The following is a 25,006-nucleotide window of genomic DNA, read 5'->3' on the forward strand; positions in this document are numbered from 1 at the left end:
CCATCCTTCCTTCCTTTTTTCTTTCCTTCCTTCCTTCTTCCTTTCTTATGGGAGTTAAAACTACAGGTGCTCTACCACTGAATTATGTCCCCAGCCCTTTTTATTCTTTTAGTTTGAGACAGGATCTCATCAAGGTGCTTAGGGCCTCGCTAAGTTGCTGAGGCTGACCTCGACCTTGCGACCCTTCTGCCCCAGCCTCCAGGTGGCTGGGATTGCGGGCCTGTGCCAGCACACCTGTCTCTTGTCTGGGCTGCTCTTGTACCATGATCACATCTTGAGAGTCTGAAACGATAACTCACCCTGCAGAGCAAAAGTTGGCCCTACCTACCCGATTTTCATAGGCCAGCCATGCTTCTAGCTGTCAGCCCCTAGGTGGAAGAAGAGATTCTTAACTGGCAGGAAGAATAAAAACCCCAAACCTGCGGCTCTCCAGAGGATCTCCCAGTGCAGTCATCCCCAAAAGCCAGCCCTTTCAACAGTGCAGAACAGTTTTTTCTATATGTAGACAATAAACTGAAAAGCAAAGAAGCTGAAGGATCAGTTAGTCCAGAGATAAAGTCTGGACTGAAATTGGACCTTTATTCACCCTGCCTGCCAAAAATAGTATGATGTAACCTGCTTCTTGTAGGGACTGCACGGGCCCTGTGGCAGCTTCCTCAGCCCCACGGGATCAGGGTGTGATGGCGGAGCCACCTGGACTTGAAACTCGTCGCAGGTGTGTGCTGGGTGCCGACCCTGACTTTAAACTGGGCGTGTGTTTTCAGGATCCGACTAGTGCCTGTTAGCACCATCCAGACAGCCACAGACCAGCACTTCTGTGGCCAGATCTACTCACACGCCAGCCAAGGCCCGCGCATCGCACTTGCGCATCCACCATCACGTGGATACTGCAGAGACTCCACGCGAGAAGGCCGTGGAGCCCAGTGGCCCCATGGCATTATCCTGCTTTTGCAGAACACAGGCGCCAAAGCACTGACCACTGCCTAGAGCAGGCAGAGGCAGGAGACCAGGCCAGCTGCCACACCAGCATCCTCTGCTGCCATTCCCGTGCCCTTGTCCTTCTCTGTAACTTTGATTGTGGACTTTTCCCGGGGCACAGAAAAGCTCACCGAGGACAACGAACTGCCCATACTGGCCTCGTGGCTCAGGTGCTCTTGTCTCCTCCCTGTCTCTCTCGCAGGCCGTGGTTCCTGGCTGAAGCATTTGGAAGCTGCAGGCATCATGACACTGCATCCCTGAGTCCCCACCGGCTACCAAAGCAATGGCACGTCCCCTGTGCCTAAATACCCACATTGCCATCGCACACCTGAGAAGTCAGCTGTGACTCCCTACAGTCCTCTGCTGCCCACTGGATGTCAACACCCCCCAGCAAGCCCTCGATGCCCCGGGTGACGTCGTGGGATCTGGTGCAGACGAGCGTCACTCGTGTCCGCCGGTGTCCTTACTGACCCTTCACCCTCGCCTCCCGCTCTCACGGCATGCCGTTCTGTCCCGATGCGGACTGGTCGAAGCCACCAGTCACTTGCCGAGTGGCACCCACACCCTGGGCTTTTCTACTGATTTCTTGCAGAGCCACTGAAAACACTTCCTCTCTTCATGTGTCTGTGCTGTGCAGCGAGGTGTTAAGGCCCAAGCCTCGGAGGCGGGGGACCTCGGACGGCACCCTCCTGGGGGGAGCCGCAGGCTCTCAGTCTCAGTGATGCCAGCTTTTATCAATTGGAGGCCAGAGTGTTGCCTGCTTCACAAATTAAGATTTTTCCTTTACAATTAGCGAGCAAGCAGCAATCTCCCACTGGGTCACTGTGAGAGCACTCACCTTCCCGTAGCCGGTCACCTGTGAGCACCTGCCATCCAGCAGCCCCCAGGTCACCTGTGAGCACCTGCCATCCCAGCACTGTTTTGTCAAATTAAATGAAAGCTCTCGTCTCTGCCTGGCGCATCAGTGGACATCATTCGAAAGAACCCCGAGGATTCGCAGCACCAAGCGAGGTACTCGGGTGGGTGGAGCGGGGCCCCTCCCACTGGCCAGCAGCTCCTCTCACCTTGCATAGTAGTCATCAGGTGGAACAGCTTCTTGAAAGAACTGGAACTGATATAAATAAAGTCCAATCAGGTGCCCAGCAGTGAAAATCGCCAGCAGGACACAGAGGCAGCTGAACAGCAATGGGTCGAATGTCCGGCACCAGGACCACCAGGTGCACAGGCCCAGAAACACAAAGAAATAGACAGCCGAGGTCAAAGACGGCAGCATCATACCTGGAGGGAGGAAGGCAGTCAGGAGTGCAGGGCTGGAGGGCACGGCGCCACGTCCCTCGCCTGCCCTTAGGGCAGGTCCGGGGCTTAGTCCCAGCTGATGAATACAACCAGGAGTGACACTGGATGTGCCATGGAATGGCTCGGCTGAGGGGACAGCTTTTAAAACAGTGAGAGGCCAGAGGTCGAAGGTCATGGCACTTCAGCAGAGTGAACATCTCCTTGGCACCAAGAGAATTTGCAGACTTACTTGCCTGCTTCCTTCTTTCTGCTGCTCCCAAGTTTTGGGGGGACCCGTGCCTGTGCATTCCGAACTTCCTGACGGCATTTTACTTGCTTTACTTCTAAGTTAACTAAGATTCAAAACCCCCCGACCTGGGTGGCAGCTCGTCTCACTCTCGCTTCCTCCAGCCACAGGATCTGGAGTTTGCTGCCGCTGAGGGGGCCGGAGACCGGGCGGCTGCCTTGTGAGTGCTGACTCCGCCTATCGCATGGAGAAAGGACTCCCTGAGATGCCACGCTCCGTTTCTTGAGAAATTCTACTTTCCTCTCCCTCCTGTTTTTAACTCTACTAAAAGCGGTTGAGTCGTCCATGTTCACCGCTCCCTGGGCCTCTTGGCAGGTGCACCTTGACAAGCCCTCCAGCCGGTGGCGGAGGAGTAGAGCGAGGGAAGAGTGGGGAGGCCGTGGTGGCCCGAGCCCAAAGGCAGTGGGTCTCTGCGGGAAGACTGCCACCTAGCTTCTGAAGAAAGCCAGCCGGTCCTGAGAGTCACCCTGAGATGTCACAAACGTCTCCACACAGAGCCACGTGGGAGCCGCGAGGACGGCTCAGACCCGCAGCTCACCCCGAGAGCCACCTCCACCCAGGAAAGGAGGCCCCTCAGACGTGGAAAAGGCAGGAGCAGGGCTGCCACGGGATTGCTGTCAGGACCCCTGCACAGCATCAGCACCAGAACCGAGCAGAGGTGAGGCTCTCTCCCGGGCTCGCCTGACAGGTACCGAGATGGCATCGGGCTGCTCCCCGCCCCCTGGGGCCGGCAGTCAGGGCCACACTCACCCGAGGACCCCAGCAGCACGGTGACCACGACTTTGCCTGCGGTGGTTATCATGTTGCCGATGAACTCCTTGAGCTTGGAGACCAGGGAGGCCACCCTGCGGAATATCCTGAGCTTGGCGCTTTCCTCCAGCTCGCCGTCAGTGCCGTCCGCGCCATCTAAATCCTCGGCGATCAGAGCCTCTTCTGGGTCCCCCTTTTCCCCTGCAGCCTAAAGAAATGACAAGAGAGGACGCTGCACTCCGGCCCTCTACAGGCCGGTCAGGCAGAGAGGTCATCCCCAAGGCAGCAGGGCGCACATCACCCCGTCGCCCGCGTGTGCTGGGGCCGGCTCCACTCGGCCTTTCCTGAGGAAGTGAGCAGAAACAGCAGTCGGGGTCCCTGCGGCCTTACCCCGCGAGCTCCTCTGGTTTGCCCTGGAGGGCTCTGGGTGGGACGGGCCATCCACAGCCTTACCAGAGGGAGCCCGCCAGGGCTCGGCCGTCCCTGCTTCCTAGGCTTTCCTCTGCCGGCTATTCAGGACTTCCCGACCTCAGGAGGGTGCGTGGTCTTGGGCTACCTGGCTAAAGCACAGGTGCTTCCTTGTTCCTTTTAGAGAAGGACACCCCGGTTCCATCCTGGGCACTCAGTACCATCGCCAGAGATTTAGGGGAGACACACTCCGGAACACACAGGTGTTCTTTCAACTGGGGCCGCAAACCCATTTTGCTTGTTTGTCTTGCTTTTAAAGATGAAGTAGGAGCCTTCCTTCCTTCCTTCCTTCCTTCCCTTCCCTTCCCTTCCCTTCCCTTCCCTTCCCCTTTCTTCCTTCCTTCCTTCCTTCCTTCCTTCCTTCCTTCCTTCCTTCCTTCCTTCCTTCCTTCCTTCCTTCCTTCCTTCCCTCCTACCTTCCTTCCTTCCCTCCTACCTTCCTTCCGTCCTTCCCTCCCTCCCTCCCTCCCTAATTGGAATATTTCCTCTAAGGAACAGGCTTCTTTTCGAAGGACTCATACCTCCAGGCCCTTGCCCTGAAGCTAGCAGAGTTGTCTGAGACTATGCGACTGTGTGCATTTGTCTCTGGTCCACAGACTTCTCAGCTACAGCTGGGCCGGGCTCTGACTAGTCCTAGCTCCAGATCAGGTGTGAAAAGCGCCATCTGGCCTTTCCAGTTCCCAGGGAAAAGTCCTGTCCCCAGACTTTTAGCTCAGAGGCATTCACATAACACTCTCACTGCTGATGGTGACTGCCTGGGCCCCTGGGGTTGGGGGCAGCACAGGGGCGGCCTGGAGCTGAAGGAAGTCCTGGGACCTCAGACCTCCCGTGTGCCAAGGAGGACACACCGGCCCTCTCCGCCCACCACCCGTGCACATGACACCGCACACGCCACAGGCAGGCCGAAGCCTGGCCCCCCAGATGCATGGGGCTTCTGCTCTGCCCTTCCTAATGTGAGTCAGTTCTCCAGGGTTCTGCAGCCCCAGCTCAACAAAATGTAGATCAGAAATGTTCAAACATCGTGTCCACATGCACATGTTGACCTTTTTCTGGTCACTGTTCCCTAAACGACAGAGCATAACAGCTGTTTACATGGCACTTACGCCTGGCGCTGTAAGGCCTGTGGAGCTGAGTTCACAGGGGGGTGTGTGCAGGTTGTGCGAGACGCTGGCTCGCCACACGGGGCCCTCTGCCGGGGCCAGGCCCTGCCTGTGGAGACCCAGAGGTGGCTACCTCTCTGGTTTTCCTGAGTCTCATGCTCCTGGTGTTTCTATTCATACAAGCCCAGGTGTCCTGCCCACTCCGGTCAAAGGCACCGCAGGGGCTGTGCAGCCTGGAGGGTGAATAGCAAGCCGAGTATCTCCTGGGAAGAAATCAAATAGGGTCAGACTGACTGAAAGGGTGGCTACTCTAGATTTGAGGTCAGGGAGACACTCACAAGAAGTGACATTTAAGCCAAGACCTGAATGTCACCAAGTCATAAGCTATGTTAAAGTTCCAGGAAAGAGCAGTCTGGGCAGAGGGAAGAGCCAGTGTGCAGAGGGACGTGCTCTGGCCGATGGCCCCGTCTGCTCCCTAAGGACCACACCAGGCTCAACCTTCTCATTCCCAGAGGATGACCTTGTTTTCTACTCTACTGAGGGAAGATCACCAACTGCATCAAGCCCATCAACCAACCTCCCTGAGACCTGCCTGCAAGGCATACGTTCCTCCTGTAGCTGCGCAAGCTTCCAGGACTCCAGCGAACTCGACTGGCTCCCAGGAGGGCAGGAATGGCCCAGCCATCACCTGCAGCCCACGTCACAACACACTCCATTTCTCCCTGATCGCCCCACCAAGGAGCAAGCATGCTTCCCTATCTAACCACAGAAAAACCAGTCCCCACACAATCCTGCCATGAGTACCTACAGCACTTGGCCTTCAGCCCCTCCATCCGCTCTATGATTCTGCTGGTTTCACAGGATTGTTCCAGTGGCTGCCGGGGAATAAGCAGAGGAGATGCAGCGGCAGCCCAGGGCTCTGGTGGGGAGAGGCAGGGGCGGGGGGTGTGTCTCTGGCTGCTGTTGGAGTGGTCCCACCCTTCGGCAGAACAGCCCTGGCTTTGTACAGGGCCAGAGGGAGGAGGAATCAAAGGCCGTTGCTATTTGCTATGCTTGTCTTTACTGGTGACAGGACGGGACGCAGGCTGGATGCCTGAGCCATCACACTGCGGCAGGAGTGCAGTCCCAGAGCCTTGGGGGACCTGGTTGCGGGTCCAGCTGGGGTGACAACAGCCGCTTGCAGCATTAGGGCAGCTGGGCCTGCAAAGGTCTGGGACTCACCAGAGGGCAGGTGGTCCTCCATGGGCTCAGGTATTACCTGGGTGGAGCGCAGAGATGGGCCCCTCTCTGTGGCTGCCCACCTGCATCTCCTCCTTTGCCTCAGCACCGAGGCAGGGCCCACCTGGGAACCAGAACCCACAGGTTCTCCTTCTTGCCCCTGCGCCGGGCCTCAGGCCCCTTCCTGTCAGCAACTCTGGCTCCCTGGGGGTGGGAAGATGGTGGGGTCCTCAGGCACAGCCCTCGAGGCCACCAGGGGACCCTGGCACACGCAGGCATGTGTGACCTACCCTCTTCACACCCAGTGAGGGGGCACAAAACACCCATCCAGGAAGGAGCTCGGCCAAAACCTTGACCCTGCGCGGAAGGAGGAGGAGGTGACAGCCAGGGCCACCTGGGTCACAGGACGTGCTGGTGACTTTTGTAGTAGGTGACTCACAATTCAGTTAGGGAATGGCTGCGGAAGTAGATTAAATCAGCACAAATCCGCTCAGGCAGCCTTTGCGAGCTTACGGGAATGCCTGCCTCCCTTGACCTCCCCAGGCCGGCGGCCGCGGCCTTTCATAAACACACCGCTGCCCTCAAGGCCTCTGAGCACTTCTATTCCAGAACCCTGGGGCCTCCCCTGGAAATGCTTCGTAGCCTGCTAAGCCCAGCGGGCCGGTGGGGTGGCTGCCGTGAGCCCGCTGGCCCTGTGGGTGCTGGCCCCTCACAGGCAGGCTGCCCCTTGGGTCAGCTGCTGGAGCCTAAACAGGGCTGCAGGACAGGGCCCCCTCCAGAGCGGGAAGCTGGCCTGGGCGCTGGAGAGCCGCAGCTGAAACAGCCATCCAGCCCCAATTCCGGGCGCGCAGGCGAAGACAAAGTGAGCCGTCCAGGCGTAACAAGCCCAGCAAACACCCCACGGGGTCCCGGCCCCCTCAAAACCTAACACGCTTGGAGAACTTTTAAGTCCTTTAGAAGCTGCTAACTCCAACGGGAAGCCCTGTCACATACCCATGGGCCTAGGGAACCAAGGCAAAGTGAAATGAGCCAGGCCCAGGAGGACAGGCCACTCCCACTGCCACCAAGAGCAAGACCAAGAGCAGGACCAGCAACAGGTGTGGTCCAGGAGGAGGGATGGGTCTGTTGAGCTGCTGCCCGGGGCTGACCAGGTGCTGACTAGGTGCTGACTGGGTGCTGTACAGGTGCTGACTGGGTGCTGCCTGGGTGCTGACTGGGTGCTGACTAGGTGCTGACTGGGTGCTGATCGGGTGCTGACGGATGAATAGCGACCAGTTCCTAGGGAGGTGAGGGAGGATTCGAAGTGTAGTCCACACAGAGAAGCAGCAGGCATCTGAGGTAACGAAGGTGCTAAGGAGCCTGAGTTGATCATTCGCAGTGTCTACGTGAACCAAAACAGCACGTGTACCATAAATGTGCAACTATTATCTGTCAATTTAAAATACAGCAAAGAACTGGAAAACGAGGGCGACAGAGTTCCTGATTTCCGACTCTGATAATGTGCATCAGGACTGCGTGTCACCACACGTGAGCAAGCTCTGTGTGTGGTGGCCTCGGCTCCACAGGGGACACCAGTTCTGCGCACCAGACGAGGACTGGACACCTCTCACCCTCTGAGGCTGCACACTCACAGCAGCCCTGGCCCAGGAGCTCTGGCTTCTAACAGGTTCTGCAAGGGGTGATGCGAAGCTGCCTGGTGGGACTGCGCCTCCGCTCTACCTGATAGTCTGGGTGGGAATAAACCCTGAGGGTCATCTGGGGACCCCGGGGAGGACAGGATTCCAGGCTCACCCTTGCACTCACCAAACCAGAACGTCTGGCATGAGTGATTCTGAAGCCGCCACTCAGAACCCACACTTGCTGGGTGTTGGCGCTGAGAAGCGGCTTCAGTACTGGGTCCCCTGGGCAGGTGCAATGCAGAGACATGCTGTTGGAGTCACGTCTCAGCAGACGCCTTTCTCTGGAAAACACACTGAGGACATCTTTCTCTGGAGCTGCTTCTAGGCTTGAATCGAGCTCAGACCCCAGACTTATTTGCTTGCTTTTTGTGCAGCTGAAACTTCTTCCTGTCACCCTTGGTTAGAAACGAGTTTTAAAGACACTTCCATGGGGTGTACTGAAGTCACACACAGGAGTCTAAAGTCCCGGAGGCAAAGGGAGCGTGTCTCTGCAGGGTCACCAGTTGAGCATCGGGACGTATTGGTGTTTTATCCTGACCAAGAGCCTGAGGTGGGCGGAAGACATGCTGTGGGTCGCAGCAGGGACAAACGTGTCCGCAGCATTCCCCAGAGCGGGAGGCAGACTGGCACGGGCCATCACGATGCTACCAAGCCCAACGTGAGGCAGCTCAGGGACAGTGGAGGTCCTGTTCCCTGCTGGACTGGTTTTGGGAAGACTGTTCTCCAAGCTCACGAGAGCAGTTTAGAGAGCTCCCAGGTCATCTGGAGAGGGAGTGTATGGACGTGTGCGTCCCCAGTGCCTGGAGGGTCGTGGGGCTTAGCAACAGGCTGCAGCACAGGGACCAGGACCTGTGGGGCCCTGAGAAGTGCCAGCACAGAGCAGCCTCTCTCCGGGCTTGTGCTGGCCCTGGTGGGAACGTCGGAGGACTTCCCAGTTAGGCCGCCAAGTGAGTTGGCGCCAGTCCCTAAGAGGCATCAGAACAGCACGTGAGGAGATGAACAGCAGAGGAGACCAGCCATGCCACAGACTGTTCATTGTAAGGGGTTTTGCTTTGAGATTTAGAAAGAAAGTCACTCAATGGAAAAGCAGAACACCAAATCAGCACTCACACATGCACACACACGCATGTACACATGCACTCCGTCTACCAATTCAGTCTGTCTTTGGTTCCCGATCATTAAGCCCTATACTACCCACTTCTATCCTAGGAAACAGCTCAATTTGACTCTTTCAGACAACACACCCTGGTACTTGCTCTAGGAATTGAAATGAAGAAGAACCAAAGTAACTCCATTTTGCTCTGACCTGACTCCATAATATGCTTGCTTCAAATGTTTTCCTTTCAGCCTCCTGAAGCTGTATCTATGTTGACAGTACAGCAGCATCTTCCTATGTCCCTGACTGTGACCTTGTCATGTCCCTCTGGCCCTGATGTATAACAAGGTGACTCTGAAATGTATACTCAAAACAACTCTCATGTAATCGAAATATCTGTCTCAACAGGGTCTTTCTGACCTACATGTTCCTCAACTCTTCTTGCGGTTTCTGTGGATTTTGCCTTATCAACTCTGTGCTTCCAAAATTCAGGTGCTGGCAGTTCTTTGAGGTGCTGGCCCGCTCCCAGTCGCTTGCCTGGCTTGTGCATTAAAGGACCTTTTTTCCCTTTCAATCTGGCTCAGCATGCATGGTGGTTTGTAATTTCTCTCTTACGAAGTGGGTCCAGGAGAGAGGAGAGGGCAGCTCGTGAGGCCCAAGCCTGGCGGGTGCTCCAGCGCTTCCTGAGCGGCTCGGGACCCCTGGGGTCACCTCTCATGGACCAAGATGCAAATAAAAGCAACCTAAGTCTCTGTTATGAAGATGTCAAAGGGGTTGGGGCCGTGGCTCAGTAGTAGAGTCTCTCCCCTGGGCTTTATCCCTGGCACCGCAATACAGACGAACAAACAGGTCCCCAAACAACACTGAAACAGGATGTCAAGAGGTTGAGCGGAGCAGGGGCACAGCAAGCCCTGCTGCCTACCCCTCTGTCCCGCCTCCCAGCACCTCTCCTGAGCACCACTCTGCTCCAAACCCCAAGCTGGGTCCCGGGAGAGGAAGGAGAGGAAGGAGAACCCTCCGCAGCAGGTCCATTGCTCAGGGCTGCCGGGTAGATTAGCTCTGTGAAAGCAAATGTCGGGTCCTAAGCCATCTGACTGCGGGAATTTGAGATGCCCTGTTCCAATGATTCCCAAGGCAGGTGGGGTTATTAAGTGATAAAGAAGAAAAATACTCTTGGTAAGCAAAGCAAAACATGAAAAAGGAAGAAAGAAAACAAACAAAAACCAGACCATTTCCCCAAAGCACCAAAAACCAAAACCAAAACCCACCCGCTATTAGATATTACTTTAGGCCATCCTGCAGCACACAGTAGGACCTCAGAGAAAAGGAACTGAAGAAGTAAACGTGCCCTCGCTTAGCAAGCTCCTTCTTCTGCAACCCCTGCTGGACAGGCTGGCCCAGCGTGGGTTGCAGGGGCTCTGCTTCAGCTCCACCCGACTCCCGGGGTTGGGGCCACTCGCCTCTGCAGCCTTGCTGGCCGAAGCTCGCCTCCAGTGCTGTGCCCCTTAGTTTTCTGCGAGGACCCTGTGCGCCCTCCGCGAGCATCGCCACGCTCCTGGTCCTCAGGATCCTGCCATGTTCTGGACCACAGCAGAGGACGTGGCGGGCAGAGCCTCACCCTCCTGGAGCTTGTGGCCACTGAGGGGGTCCCACATAAGCGGGGACTGAGCCACACGGGAAGGCAGTACAGACCGTGGTCATGGACAGGCAGGCCCAGCCCTGGGGCAAGCTGGAAGCTAACCCTGGAAGGGCAGCTGGGCAGGACCCCTGCGGGGGAAGAGGGGTCTGTCTGCAGGGTGGGGTGGGAAAGGGCGGGACACAGCCAGACCACGAAAGCCATGTCAAGATCAGGAGCCTGCATCTTAATCTGATTTAGGGGGATCCAAAGACATATTCTCTCCAGGAAAATGGCATGACTTGCTCTTCCACTTGACAGGGGGCTTCTGTGTCACCTCCATGATGGGGCGAGAATGGAGCTGGAGGTAGGGACTCCCACCTGAGGTTCTTCTGGGTCTGGTTGAGAGGTGGTGGCTCTGGTTGGGGACTTTGGCAGTGGAAGGACTGAGTTCAGACAGGATTTGAAGATGGAGCCATAGGTTTGCTGTGACGGACACAGGGCCCAGGGAAGCCAGGGTTGTACCAGGTGCCCGCTCTAGGGACTGGGTGGACGGAGCTCATGTTCACCTCGACGGGTCACAGGCAGGCGAGTGGATGGAGGGAGGGAGGGAGCTCTGACTTGCTCCAGACACAGGACTGGTCTCTTACAAGCAGTGTGGGGGCACGTGTGTCATGAGCTGGTGACAGTGCCACTTCAGGGAATCCGTGGCTAAAGAAGGAGCGGGCACCAGAAGCTACTAGCACTTCCTGGGCGCTGCTGCGCCTCTGGAGCTGGCCACTGCGGGGGCTCAGTCCCCTGCCCAGCACCACAGCCTGCTTGGTCCTGCCCCCAGGGGACACCAGGGGGCAGCAGTCTCCCCCAGAAGTCCCATGTGGGTGTTTTGTGGTTATTTGCAATTTAAACACATAAAGTCACCTACTGAAAAATCCAGGAATAGAACAAAATATTGTGAAGATTTCCAAAATATTGATCTAGAAATATCACTAAAGGAAAAATGTTTTTCTTGGCCCTTCCATTCCTTGAGAAAGGCAGAGCACACGTATATACCGGTAAACATGGTCAGTCACATGGATTAACCAGTGAGTGAGACGTGGTAACGATTTAGAGGCTCTTAGCCGATTTCCTAGCTGCTAGTTCCTCTTGTTGCTGTTGTGTGTTTGGTGGTGGTGCTGGGGCTCCTGCTGGGCCCTGCTCGCTCCAGGAAAGTGCTCGGGCACTGAGCTGCCACCACAGTCCCCACATGCTGATTCTCGAGGTGTTTTTTCACTGTGAGCTGTGTGTTCAAGTCCAGGTAGGTGAACGTCACCCCATGAACACGTCCTGAATGATGTCCCCTGCTTTCTATGCAATGAGAAGTGTTTGGCATATCACAAGGGCCACTCCCCAGGTGTGCTGCTCAGCACAGGGCCAGGGCATCCTGGCTCTGGTGACCTGGGAGATGCCACCGGAAGACACTATTGTGGATCCAAATTCAACCGGTTTCTATGATGACAAACGCTGAAATCTTCTGAGGACCATAGCACCATGAGTTCCTTCAGCTGAAACTTACTCTTTTATTTAAACCAACAAGCATTTAACACTACCAGCATTCGAAGCATCACTCAAATCGGGAATGTACTTCACTTCCTGAAGCAGACCCAGCAGGCCACGTTTTCTGGGCGCTTCGGAGCGTGACCTGGAGAAGCCACAAAGGGGGCCACCCAGCTCTGCCACCAGTGTCTCTGGATGATCACAAGCCGGGCTTTCATTCACCAGAGTCAGGAAGCACAGGGTTTGCAGGGCCCTGGAGCCGCCCGGCTCCCTACAGTCTCAATGGCTCTGGGCTGGGTGTGACTGTGTCTGCCTGCTGGAAAAAATAGGATCTAGGAAACACAGCAGGACACTTAAGCTAAGCCTCAGGCTGAACTGAGCAAGTGCCCTGGAAGGAGCCAGTGAAAAGACGGATCCCTCCGTTCTTGTTTCCTGCTCTGTTGAATCTTAACCAGGACCTCAAAGCTGCAACCTGAGGCACAGCCCCACTGGCCACTTCTGCCAGAGCACAGATGCCGGGAGCCCCTGGACACTGGCTACTGGAAAGCAGAGTGCAGCTCGAAGCTCAGCAAGAATGTCCAAGGGACAGAGAAGGACGCAGATGCTGCATCCCCCGATCTTTAGCAGATGGGGGATAGCTCGTATGGGAATATTCTCTCTTTCATGTTTTAATTCATTTGATTTGTCAACCACTAGGAAGCTGCCTTTTTTACGCACACCAAGTTATGACGGCAATTTCTATTTGTATAAATCTTTAATTGATCAGAAACTTGGTTTAAAGTATGTGAAAATATTATTTGCTTAAAAAAGAAGCTCTCAAATTTCATGAAATAGCTAGAAAAAGTTATATAAGATTACACAGATAACATTGGTTTGCTGAAATTATATATTGTTTCAATGCACAGATGAGCCTGTCCTACATAGTTTAACTTCTGTAATAAAACTCTTTAGTCTTTAAAAAGATTTCAGAACAGCAATCTTTCTCCCAGCTATGTTTGGTAGATCTGTTCTGAATTAAAACAATTACACAGACATGCCATGTAAGAAGATGATTTCTGGCATGGGAGCTGTTACGGTTTATCTTTGTTTTTTTTTTGTTTTGTTTTGTTTTGTTTTGTTTTGTTTTAGTATCAGGGCGCTCAACCACCAAGCCGCACTCCCAGCCCCTTTTATATCTTATTCAGAGGCAGGGTCTCACTAAGTTGCTGAGGTTGGCTTTGAACTTGTGATCCTCCTACCTCAGCCTCCCAAGTCCCTGGGATTACAGGCGTGCACCACTGTGCCCTGCAGTTGTTATGGTTTCGATGTGAGTTATCCCTAAAAGCTCATGTGTGAGATAATGCAAGAACTTTCAGGAGTGAAATGATTAGTTTGTGAGAGGTGTAACCTAATGGTTGGATTAATCCACTTGAATGGAGTAACTGAGTGGTAACTGCAGGCAGGTGGGGTGTGGCTGGAAGAGGTAGGTCACTGAGGGCATGATTTTGGGGTTCATATTTTGTCCCTAGTGAAGAGGGTGCTCTCTCTGCTGAGAGATGTCCTGAGCTGCTTTGTCTCACCACACCCTCCATCATGTGCTGCCTCACCTTGGACCCAGAGCAAGGGAGCTGGCTGACCATGGGCTGAGCCTCTGAAACTGTGAACCCCAGATAAACTTTTCGTCCTCTACATTGTTCCGGTCAGGGCTCTCGGTCACGGGGAGGCACAACTGACTAACAGGAGGAGTCTGGTCTCCTTCTGAGGTCTGCTTTCTGTAAAACTGGATAGGAAGGCCGTCCTTCCCTAAACTGCCCCCTCTTCCCGGGGGCCTTCATTGGGAATTCTTGGTTTGTTGACACCTTTAAGAGAGCAAGCAGCCTCATCATCAAACCGGTGAGACCCACGAGTCTTCCCCAGGGATTTGTTGCTACTTAATTGATGCTGTACTTGAAGAGCATTCTCCTGGCACCGGGGCACAGACCTTACCACTTCTCCATCCAGACAAATGCAGGAAGAAACGAAGCCAGCAAACACAATTCTTCTGGTGTCCTCAAAACCCAAACATTGTGGAGAGCAAAAGCCAAGATTTATAAGCAACAGAAAGTATGCTGGGCCCTTCAAAAGGGAAATAAATTCAGCTGCGCATTTTGGCTGTGTACCCTTCTTCCTTTCAGACTCAAGCCCAGATTGCCAGAGTAAGAAATCTTTCCCTGTAGATTGCACTCGGAGGCTTCACCTCCAAGTCTTCCTCCTGGGTACCCTGTGGGCTGGAAGAACTGAGAGAATGGACGTTAGTATCTAAATGGACCCAAGCCAAACTCAACCAAGAAGGAAAAAACCCGACAGCGACATTCAGCATTTTCAAAGCCTGGAAGGAGATGCTCAGAGAATGTATATTAGTATTTTTAATAACAGGGTTCATGATGTGCAAGGCTTAGCAACCTACACAAATTTCAAACGGCACAGATCCCACTAGTCTAAACTTGAAAATGGAGTGTCCCAGAGAAGGACTGGGGCCCGTGATGGCACCTCCCACCGTCAGCCCTGACCACTGCCTTACTGGTCTGCCGAGAGCTGACCAGGGCCAGCTCTCTGAGCCTGTGGCAAACAGCATCTGCCCCTGGAGACACACGCTCTTTCCACGAGAACCTCTGCTATTCGTTCGTGTTTATCTGTCACAAGAGGCGCAGAAGGGATTCTCTCGCTGAGGGGCTGACCTCAAACACACTGTCCAGCTTAAGTGTCTAGGGTTCTGAGGGGACTCTGGTTCTCCTCAAGCTGGAGACCAGTGTGGAAGGGACGAAGAGCAGGCCCCGCGTGAGGTGCGTGCGTTTTATATTTACTCAGTATTCACGGGAGCTACGGGATGCATTATTATTCATTGCTTGGCTGTTTGTTTTGGTTTGGTTTGGTTTTTGGTGCTGGGAATTGACCCAGGGCCTCATGCATGCTAGGCACACGCTCTACCACTGAGCAACGCCTTGAGACCTGTACACTCAATCTAGAAAATGGACAGTCATCCGAACATACAGCCAGCGCGTCTGCCTCTGCATCTGACTTCAAAGTCCACTGGGTCTCAATGATGACCCCTCCCTCCAAATACTCAGCGATAACCGGGATCTCCAGACTGAGCGGCTCATAATACCTGGAACTGATGTTTGACTCCTGCCCTTAGCCCTCTGCCTGAGCGTCCAATGACGGCTTGGGGTCTCGCGCTGGCCTCTTGAGGATAGGCACTCAAGGTCCCTCACCTGTCTCCAGGTGGCTAATGTGTGGATGACAGGAATGCCCAGCAGACCTCACAGGTGGCTTGGCAGAGGGACGGCTAGGGCTTTTGCCGCACGCTCTGTCAGTCACAGACTCTGCACGCCCAGCTATGACAACGCCACAATCACGCAAGGGGCAAGGCCCTGGGGATCAGGAGGGAAACACACAGTCAGATTTACCAGTTCTTCATTTTCAAACTCCAAATTATACTGTGCTGCTTCTTCTGTCACTGGTTTCTGAACGATGTTCCTGCAGATGAGCCAGATGGTCAGGCTGGCAATGAACATCCCAATGTCAGGCACGAACACTCTTATCCCATTGCCTGTGTCGGCGCCCTTCAAGCTAGGGAGGGAAGAAAGGAAGGAAGTTTAGTTGATTTTTTATTTTTATGGTTAACTTTCTTAGAGTGCATTCCAGTACTCTCCATGATTTAAAATAAAAGATGCTGTTTGTGTCTAGAGGTATTAGAAGGCTTTTCATTGACCTCAGGGTCTTATACAAATCCACTAAGGTTCAGAGGTAGTTCAGCATTTTACAGGAGTTTCAGAAATATTATGGAGAACTCTAAGCAATAATCACTTCTAAAACACGCTCATGATTATATTAGAGCCAAATAAACCACATGTCTGGCCCAAACGCAGTTGTCTGCAATCTAGCTGAGCAATTTGAAGCTACAGCTACGTTGGCAGTTGGAAGGTCTTTATTATAAATGTAGATGAAAGCTAGATAAGAAAGCAGAGAAAACGTTAGAGCTCTTTTCGAGCCGGGACCTCTTCGCTCTTTTGCGAACTTGATTATTCCTGTCTCCCACATGGTCCACAGAATTGATCTAGTAGGTTTCTTTTTGATGTTGGAGGAGAAACCCTGGACTGATAACCAGAAGACCCGGGCATGGGGCTAGGTGGCCCCGCGTGACTGTCTCCCTCTTGCAGAAGGCTTCTCACATGCCCGAGAGACAGGGCTGCTGCCTTGCCCACGCCGTCCAGAGAACCCAGATGTGGAGAACACCTGGGTACGCTACAGAGAATGCCCAAGTCTTCGCAGGGTTGGCAGGGTTGGAGGGGAGCCGAGCAGTGGAAAAATCCAGAGAGCGACTTCTGAGGAGGCCTAAGGCTTTGGAGAGGTGTTTACGGGAGGTAAAACTCGCTTGGAGACAGGAAGGAAGAGCCAGGGACGTTCCTCAGGCCTAGGTGTACACATACGCAGTGGGCACTGGGTATCCCCAGGGGACTAGCCCCAGGATGGGGGGCGGAGCCCAGGTCCTCAGACACCTGGGTCCCTCAAATGGTGGCAGATCCTGTGTGCCCTCTGCCGTACTCCTGAGTGCTTTGTATCACCTCGGCTGCATGTGATACGGGATACACTCGGGCTAGCCTGTGGCTCAGGGCATGATACCATGGCAACAAGACTCGCAGTCCTAGTACAGACGCGGTTTTCCCAGGAAAACTCTGCAAGTGGCTGGCTCTGGGGATGCCGAACCCCAGGCAGAGGCCGGCTGTACACATTCCTACGTGCCGTGTGATCACACACAGCAACCTTTCATACCGTGTGTATTGTACACTGTGATAAGAACTTTAAAAATAATAAACAGCAAGACCCTCAAGAATATCATTATCATCATCATTAACATTTTGGTAAAAAACGTCGACACTCTTTTGAATATGAACTTTTTTCTTTGTGCCGAGAGCTTTGCATGTACTATTGTGTTGGCTGCCTGCACACTCAGCTGGGTGTTATCATCTCCCCCAGGCCCGCATGTCCCCCAGGCCCCACCTGTCCCCCAGGCCCACCTGCCCCCCAGACCCCACCTGTTTCCCAGGCCCTTCTGTCCCCCAGGCCCTCTGCCCCCCAGGCCCTCCTGCCCCCCAGGCCCACCCACCTGCCCCCCAAGCCCCACCTGTCCCCCAGACCTCGCCTGTTTCCCAGGCCCCACCTGCCACCCAGGCCCCACCTGTCCCCCAGGCCCCGCCTGCCCCCAGGTCTAGGCTGCGGTGCTCGTGCTCAGTGAAGGAGCCAAGCCACACTCCTGTTGTTTCGAAGGGCTTTTTTTTTTTTTTTTTTGAGTGTCCCCAGTGTCTGCACAGCCGGGTAGGCGGTTTCCACACCCCACTGTGCCCAGTCAGGATCCTCACTCCACAGGCTGCTTCCCTTTACAGTGCAGGACACAGCTGTCCACAGCCAATTAACGAAGGGCTTCCTGGTCTGGCACCTCGAGGAATCAGCCTGCAGAGCAGTCCAGATGGCTTCTATGATGAAAGAGGGACCGACCTGCGATCGTTTCTACAAATGGCTCTAAGCTCGTGCTCCATGAACCAACACCAGGTGTTACTTTTTTACTAGCACGTTTCTTTCATCTGCGACAAGAGTAAGAGAATTCAACTCAAAAAGCTTCAGCCAAACTAGATTCATAATAATGAAATCAGATGATAGATTTTGTCGTGGGAAAACGCGAGGTTCCCTGTGTACCTCGACAGCAGGCCTAAGGTGATCCGGGCAACACCGTGGAATGAGAAGGAGAGCCGGTCGGTCGGGGAAAGAGACTGGGGAACACAGGGGGCTGAAGCGGGAGGGTGGCTGGGATTTTGGCGACAGATTATCATAGCTCTTTCATGGAACAAACAGAGTATCAACTTTACAAAAGGCACCCGCCAAGCAGAGGTTGGTAGGGGTTCTGAGAGAAAGGGCCTGGGCTCCAGCTGTGGCCTCCGCAGCTGCCTGCAGGGCGCTGAGCTGCAGACAGCCCAGCCCCGCCTTCCCGCCTGCGAACTGCACTGAGCTCCTGGCTTCCAGCCGGCGGCTTCCAATAACAATCTCTACTTTGTGTTTCTTGATCCCCAAAGAGACATTTCACAGCACACGTACGTTAAGGAATAAATGAACTTAGTTTGCAAAAGCAACCATTCCACCCCCTGTGACAGAGTTCAGCTACGGGCCGGGGCTGGCTCCGGTTTCCATTGGGAATGGGATTATTGGGCTGTGGAGGTGCAGAACTGTGGACTCGGCTTGCTGAGTTCACAAAGCCGTGCAGTCGTCCTCGCCGAGGACTGCAACGAAAGCTGTGCACGAGAAACAGGTTAGGATCTGATGTCTTTCAGAGGCATCTTATCAATGAAGCTTCCCTCTGTGTTGTTTAGACCGTTATTTAATAAAGCACTTTCTTCAGAATGTTAGTCCTCAGAAGTGCTGTGCATTAAAACAAAAGAAAAAAAATCTTTGGTCAAATAACTATTAGAAACTGATAATGCATATTATCATAGTAAAAGACTTGAAAAGTTCCCAAGCAATTCATTCGAATTTATTTCAGTCTCTGTTTCCCAAATTTATTTGACCACAAAACCATTTCTTAAAACTTCCCTCTCACATCTCACATTCTGCAGAGCTAGTTCTCAAGGAGGGGATTTGGGGAAATGCTAGGTAAACCAAATGCCCACTGGTCTAGGTTTTTGACTAGAATGAATGAATAATTTGATAATTGTACCAATTGTTATGGTTTAGATATGAAATGTCCCCAAAGGCTCACGGGTGGAAGACGTGGACCTCCATCTAGCAATGTTCAGAGGTGGGGTTTGGGGACATGATTGGGTCATGAGGGCTCTGTCCTGTCAATGGATCCATGGGTTCATAACTGGGTGGAGTTTGGGGAGGTCGTGGAAACTGCAGGAGGCGGGGGCTACTTGAAGGAAGGAGAACAGTGGGATGTGACCTGGAGGGTGTATTTGTCCCTGATCCCTGCCTCTTCCTGCCCTGCCTCTGCTTGCCAGCCACCCCGGGGTGAGCAGCTCTGCTCCACCATGCCCTTCCACCATGATGTTCTGCTTCACCTCAGGCCCAGGCCCAGGGGCCAGCCAGGCATGGACTGAAAACCTCTGAAGCCATGAGTCAAGACAGACCTTCCCTCCTTGAAATTCCCAGGTGTTTGTCATCATGATGTGCTAATGTAGAGCTCTCCTAAATATTTATTTTTGAATAGGTCTCCAGTGATTGCAGAAGTCAGTGACAGCTCATCTTATTTTCTCATCTAATTGCCCAACAATTTACCCACTTGCTGAGCAAGTCATTGAAGTTCTGGAGCTGGAAGAGGATTGAAGATGGTCTTTCCTTTCCCTCATCTCACACATCGTGGAAACCAAGCCAGGGAAGGCTAAGTGCTTGGCTCCACTGCACAGTCAGGAGCACAGCCTGCCAGTGAGCCAGGGCTTTCTGATCCTGCACTTCCTCTTCCAAGGCTCACTGCACCAGGCTCCGGCCTCACTCATCCTCCACCAGTGCCCAGGCTCCCGCCCACACGCTGCCCTGGAGGTGCCCTGTGGGGGTCCCCAGGGATCCTCCCACTCTATTCCAACTTGCAGCGTCTCAGAGGCAACATCAGCCTCATCTGCTTTCCAGCCTCCTCCCCCTTGATCCTCTCACCTTGCCCTCCAGCTCCCCACCTACCTATGAATATCCTGGAACCTCCATTGCCTCCCTTCCCTGTTCCTACCTGAGTGCTGAGGGGGAGCTCACAGGGTTCTGTTCTCCACCTTCTTTCCTCCGGACTCCATCTGGATGGCACATGCACCCCTGGCTCCAACGGGCATCTCCATGATGGTTTCAAATCTACACGGCAGACCCACCTGCTCCCTGAGGAAAGTAGCAGCTCTCCCTGTCCTCCTGACATCTCCTCTTCAGAATTCCATGACTTTTCAGAACCAAATGCTGTCTTTATTCCAGATGTGCTCTTCCTTGTGTGTCCATGACAGTAAACATGGTGCCACCATCAGTGTGTAACCAAGGCAGGAGCGGGGAGCTCCCATCTCGTTGAAAAGCTGGGAAGGCCCTTACTCTTCCTCTGTCTCTCCCCACGACCCAGTTCAGGGCTCTGGAGTTCTGCAATGACATCCTGACTATTTTGTTTGGGGTTGTCTTCTCTGCCAATTAGGCTCCACCTTGCTGCCAGAGTTTATTTCTCAGAGGTTGAAGTGCAAGCTACCCTGCATCTTTAGGTGGCCTATGAGCAGGACCCCAGGTCTTTGCTGTTCCAGGTGCTATTTCTTGCTATGATTTCCTCCCACCCCAAATTCCAGCCATTCTGAAGCACCCAGAATATGCAGGTGTGTCCCCTCTGCTCTGCTGTGCAGTCCCTTCCCCTCGCCAAAAATGCCTCCGATCCTCCCCTGTCAAGACACCCTCTGCAGCTATGTGGAGAGCCCTTCCTAAGGTCCTCCTCCACCACGGGTTTCATAAAGGGATGGGCCCCCTCCTCCTCCAGACTCACACTGGCTTGGAAAATGATTAACACTTTAGCTCCCAATTGTTTGCAAACCTGCCTGACAGCAGCCTGCTGTCTTGTCCATCTCTGAATGCCGGGGACTGGAACATACGGGGCAGTGTGTGTGACCAGGGAAGGCCAGCGGAAGGTTGCTCACTCCAGGACACACTGCTGGCCCTCCACAGAGTCTAGGAAAGTAGGGTGCATGGCACACCGATGAAGAATTCCATGAGACAGTGGCCACGGAGAGCCCTGTGATGCAGATGGAGAGCCCTGTGATGCTCCTGTCACTACTGCCCAGAAATGGCCCGAGGTCAGACAGACAGGGGCCGTGAATACAGCCTTGGCTATTTGCATGTGCAGATTTAATTGACAAAATTGGAGATTTTTATCATTAAAACGTGTGTTTGGCTTTGTTAAATAAATATGTTGGAGAAAACATTTCCAAAACAAGAGACGTGAACTGTATCTAATGAACACTAAATGGATCAATCTGGCAGACACTTTTATCCATAAATCCAAAATAAATGATTAGGTATTAACTCCGTGCCTGGCACTGTGTCTAAGCATGGATGCTGGCCTGGAAGGTGTACCACAGACACAGTCAGAAAGAGAAAGGCAGGCCAGGGTCAGGCCATAGTGCATTTGGATATTTTTGCAAACTATTCACACAAGCAGAGCCTTAGAGGATGTGGTGCCAAAGAAGAAGGTGGCTGCAAGGGCAGGGAGGCCCAAGAGACAGCTTGGCTGTAGCCAGGAGGTGGGCTACACAATGTGCAGAGGTGTGCCCTGGGCCACTGCAGGGGACAGTTGAGGCTGGCGGTCACATGGAATGTCTGTCCAGAACAGAAGCCAAGGAGGAGAAGGTAGATTTAAGAGGTCTCTTCCTCACAGGTGTTGACTGAAGCCAACAGTCCAGGAGAGCACCCAGGGTAGCACATAGCAGAGTGCATGTGCCAGTTGCCCCGGGTGACCACGAGTCCACACTTCAGGGCACTTAACAATCATTACCTTATATTTCAAGTAAATGCCACATCTGCAAATAGGCCAACCAGGTTTTACATGGAAGAAGTCCTGTTTTCATAAATCAATGAGATCCATGTGCCATTTCCCCACCGAAATGTGGCTGAAATTGCACCAGTGGTCAATCTTGTGACAGTCACCCTTGATCTTAAGTGCTCAGAAAGTGATTTTATATCTTCAAAGGGAGTCAATGGAGTTGGAAATTAGGAATGACCTACGTATCCTTAAAGAGGAGAACAGGTGGATTAAAAGAACAGATAGATTAAATTAAGGCTTATCTGTAACATAAAATACCATGAGGTAATGAATGCGTGTGTGATTGAGTCTTGTGTCTACGAACAGGGGTACACCTCACGGTGGCATGAAGCAATGAATGCGTGTGTGATCTAGGCCTGCGTCTACAAATAGGGGTATACCTCACGGCGGCATGAGGAGCACCTGGTCAACGTACAAGCACTGACTGTCCAGAGGTCATGCCCAAGGGATGGGATGAGGGGACAGACCTTCCAGGGCAGCATCAGGCACACCCCCTGCGTGGCTCTGCCTAGTTTTCATTCCTGTTGACAAGCAACCCTTCCTGCTCCATGTCCTCTGTAAGTCAGAAGATGCGCACGCGTCACATTCCTGGTAGAGCACGCCTGAGACATCGAGCCGGTTCCCTTGACTGGGAAGGACGAGGGCACCTGATACACTCATGGCTGTGCCCGAGTGACTTACCAGTCACACGCAACTGCCATTCCTGTCCCTCCAGAGAAGAAGGGAGACAGGTGGGTATGGACCGGCAAACCAATGGGTTTTCCGAGCTTCATTTTCTTGACTTACAAAATAAGATCTTGCAAGATCTTCCCAACTCTAAAATTTCATTTGGACTATGAAAAGCCAAAATGAGGGGATAGTGAATTTCAGACAGGAACAGGAAAGATGGAAAATGCAGGTGTGAGGCTGGGCTGTGGCTCAGTGGCAGAGCACTCGCCTATCACGTGTGAGGCCTGGGTTCGATCCTCAGCACCACATGAAAATAAAAAATAAAGGTCTTGTGTCTATCTACATCTAATGTACATATAAAATGCAGGTGTGGAGGAGCAAGCGGGCCAGAACCCCCGTGGTCGACCTCTGAAGCTCCCGGGATGGGTGCAGCTCAGGGGTGGGGCACTGCCTGCCCCTTGCCAGGGCCCCTCCTGCAGCCCTGGGAAGCAATGTTGGAAAACAAGTAGAAAAGGTCACAGGAACAACTGCAGTTATGTAACTCGGGAAGCAGATCCTTGGGTGCAGCATCCATAGCAGGGCAGCTTTAAGGAATTACAGTAACATGATTAGAATCTCAAAGGAGCTTTGTTAAACAGATAGGAGGTATTGAAGTGCTTGGACACAGGGACTTCTGGTGGCCCCCAGAGCTCCCCCACTGGGAGCTTAAACATGACTTAAACATGACTGCCTGACTCAGGTCACTAGCAGTCACTCAGCTCCTGTGACTTTAAAAGCAGACAAAGCGAATGTATATCTAATGACAGAAACTTGATAAAGGAAACAGGAACCCTGATTTCAACGGCTACGGCCTCCCCGCTACATGTTCCCACATGTGCTTTTAATTTAGCATCTAGCTGACCTCAAGGCAATCCACTCAGAGCAAGACGAGTGTACTGGATGGTAGGGAAAGGGCTTGGGATGAGGCTCAGGGGATAAATGCCACATTTATGAACAGTGGCTTTCAATATGCAAACCCTGGGCTTCCAGGTAAAATCGCATGCGCAAAGGGTGGGTCTGATTCTGCGGATCTGGACACCGCTTCTCCCACCAACGCCACAGCTAAATGCCGATTTCCAATTATTCAGTGTGAGTGGGTGTGGACTCTCGTGTGATCCCCATCTGCCTGTTTTACGTCAGTGTCTGCACCTGTGTGTGAGCTGGTCCCAGCCACTCAGCTCATAGCCGCAGTCGCTCATAGAAGATAAGGTGGTTTTCTCTTCTGTCAACGCGCTAACACAGACGAGTTCTCTGTGATCTAAACTCCAGGGTGTATAATGGAGCCATGTGAAGTTAGGAAATCCTGTGGTTAAAATGTAACCATTTTCCAGCTCCTTAAGGTGTCCGATCCAACTCCAGCTCCTCCTTTTGCCGCCAATTTTGAATCATCCAATCAGATAACCTCGGCTCCTCCCATCGAGCAGGGCCATGCTGGGTCAGGGGTGGAATAGGTGGCCTCCCTGCCCAGGCTGCTTGTGCCAGGCTTGGCCGGTTGCACGTCCTTCTGCGGAGCTACCTCCAACACGGTCTGATTGCTTCCTTGCCTCACCCCGTATCTCTAACACCAATGTCCACTTGGAATGCAGGACACTGTTCTAAAACCCAGCTGCTGGGTTTTCTGCCTGTGTGACTGGTGTGGCCCTTGTTTGGAGGGAGGGCTGGCAGGGGTGGAAAACAGGATGGGGTTGCTGAGGGCGCTGTCAAGGTGTGCTGCTCTCGAGGAGAGCGCTAGAGCTGCCCTGTACCGCTCTCCCCAACTCCACGCCCCCTGAGAGTCCTGCCCACGGAGCTGAGGTGACCTCAGTGGGAAACTGGCAATCTGCAAATCCGGTGTTTCCTCCTTGGAGTGCTGGCTGCGGAGTCTTGCTCAGCACACCACTGCTGTTCCCCGGCCACAAGCAAACAAACGGACAGAAACAAAACAAAGTTCAAAAACAATAGAACTCACTCCTTTTGCCCCGTGAATCCTAAAAAACACCTGCGATCCGCAGTGCAGAGTCCAGAGGCCCTGCGTGCTCAGGCCCCTCACGCCACCCCGCCTGCTTCCGCTGCTTCTCACCCCCCCACGACAGCGGCGCTGTCATCCCAGCGGCTGGGCTCACAGCCTCCGGCACTCGGAGTTTCCACTCTCTTCTTGGACACTGACTCGAATGAAGCCTCTCGTGCTTTTTCAAGCTTGTCAGAGACACTTAAGTAAAGGACAGAGTCCTTCCCTAACTCCGCTGGCCTCTCCTTTCACGCCTTCTCCATGCCCTGGTGCTGATTTTGTGACCATGACAAACTCACCAAGGGAGAAGCCACAGTGGCCCCTCTTGGCTCTGAACTCCTCTCAGAAATATTCTCTTCTTGATTATCGAAAATAAAGAGCCGAAGGCAGTGGCCCAACACTTTTCTCTGTCTTGGTGTGTTCAGTTGTTGTAGATTCTTCCTTTATGCGGGAACATGTAGATTCTGACTCTCCGAGCCCAGCTTGTCTCGCTCAGCGTGGTGTTCTCCAGTTCCATCTGTGGATCACACATGTTAGGATTTCCATCTTCTTCAAGGCTGAATAGTATTCCACGGTGTACGGACATACTATTGCCTTTCTTGGTCATCCCCTGATCGACTGGGGTTGACTCCCTGTCCTGGCTGTGCTAAACACTACTGTGGGACACTGGTCTTTTCCTTGCTTGCTTTCTCTGATTTTGTGGAGGGTATTCATTCAGTGCTCTCTCTCACCATCTCAC

The 25,006-nt window shown here is 53.3% G+C and overlaps 1 protein-coding gene across 1 annotated transcript in view; it reads right to left on the minus strand.

Annotated features, from left to right (window-relative positions):
- The window catches only part of PIEZO2 (piezo type mechanosensitive ion channel component 2), a 356,262-nt gene that overhangs the window by 126,265 nt on the left and 204,991 nt on the right, over positions 1 to 25,006 (minus strand). Inside the window, exons 5-7 of the mRNA XM_079108940.1 lie at positions 15,445 to 15,607; positions 3,311 to 3,518; positions 2,043 to 2,256 (exon numbers count right to left, since the gene is read on the minus strand). Of these exons, the coding sequence (XP_078965066.1) occupies positions 2,043 to 2,256; positions 3,311 to 3,518; positions 15,445 to 15,607 (585 nt within the window). The remainder of the gene's footprint in view (positions 1 to 2,042; positions 2,257 to 3,310; positions 3,519 to 15,444; positions 15,608 to 25,006) is intronic.

This window comes from Sciurus vulgaris (assembly GCF_902686455.1).
Source record: "Sciurus vulgaris genome assembly, chromosome: 13".
NCBI classification, from domain to species: domain Eukaryota; kingdom Metazoa; phylum Chordata; class Mammalia; order Rodentia; family Sciuridae; genus Sciurus; species Sciurus vulgaris.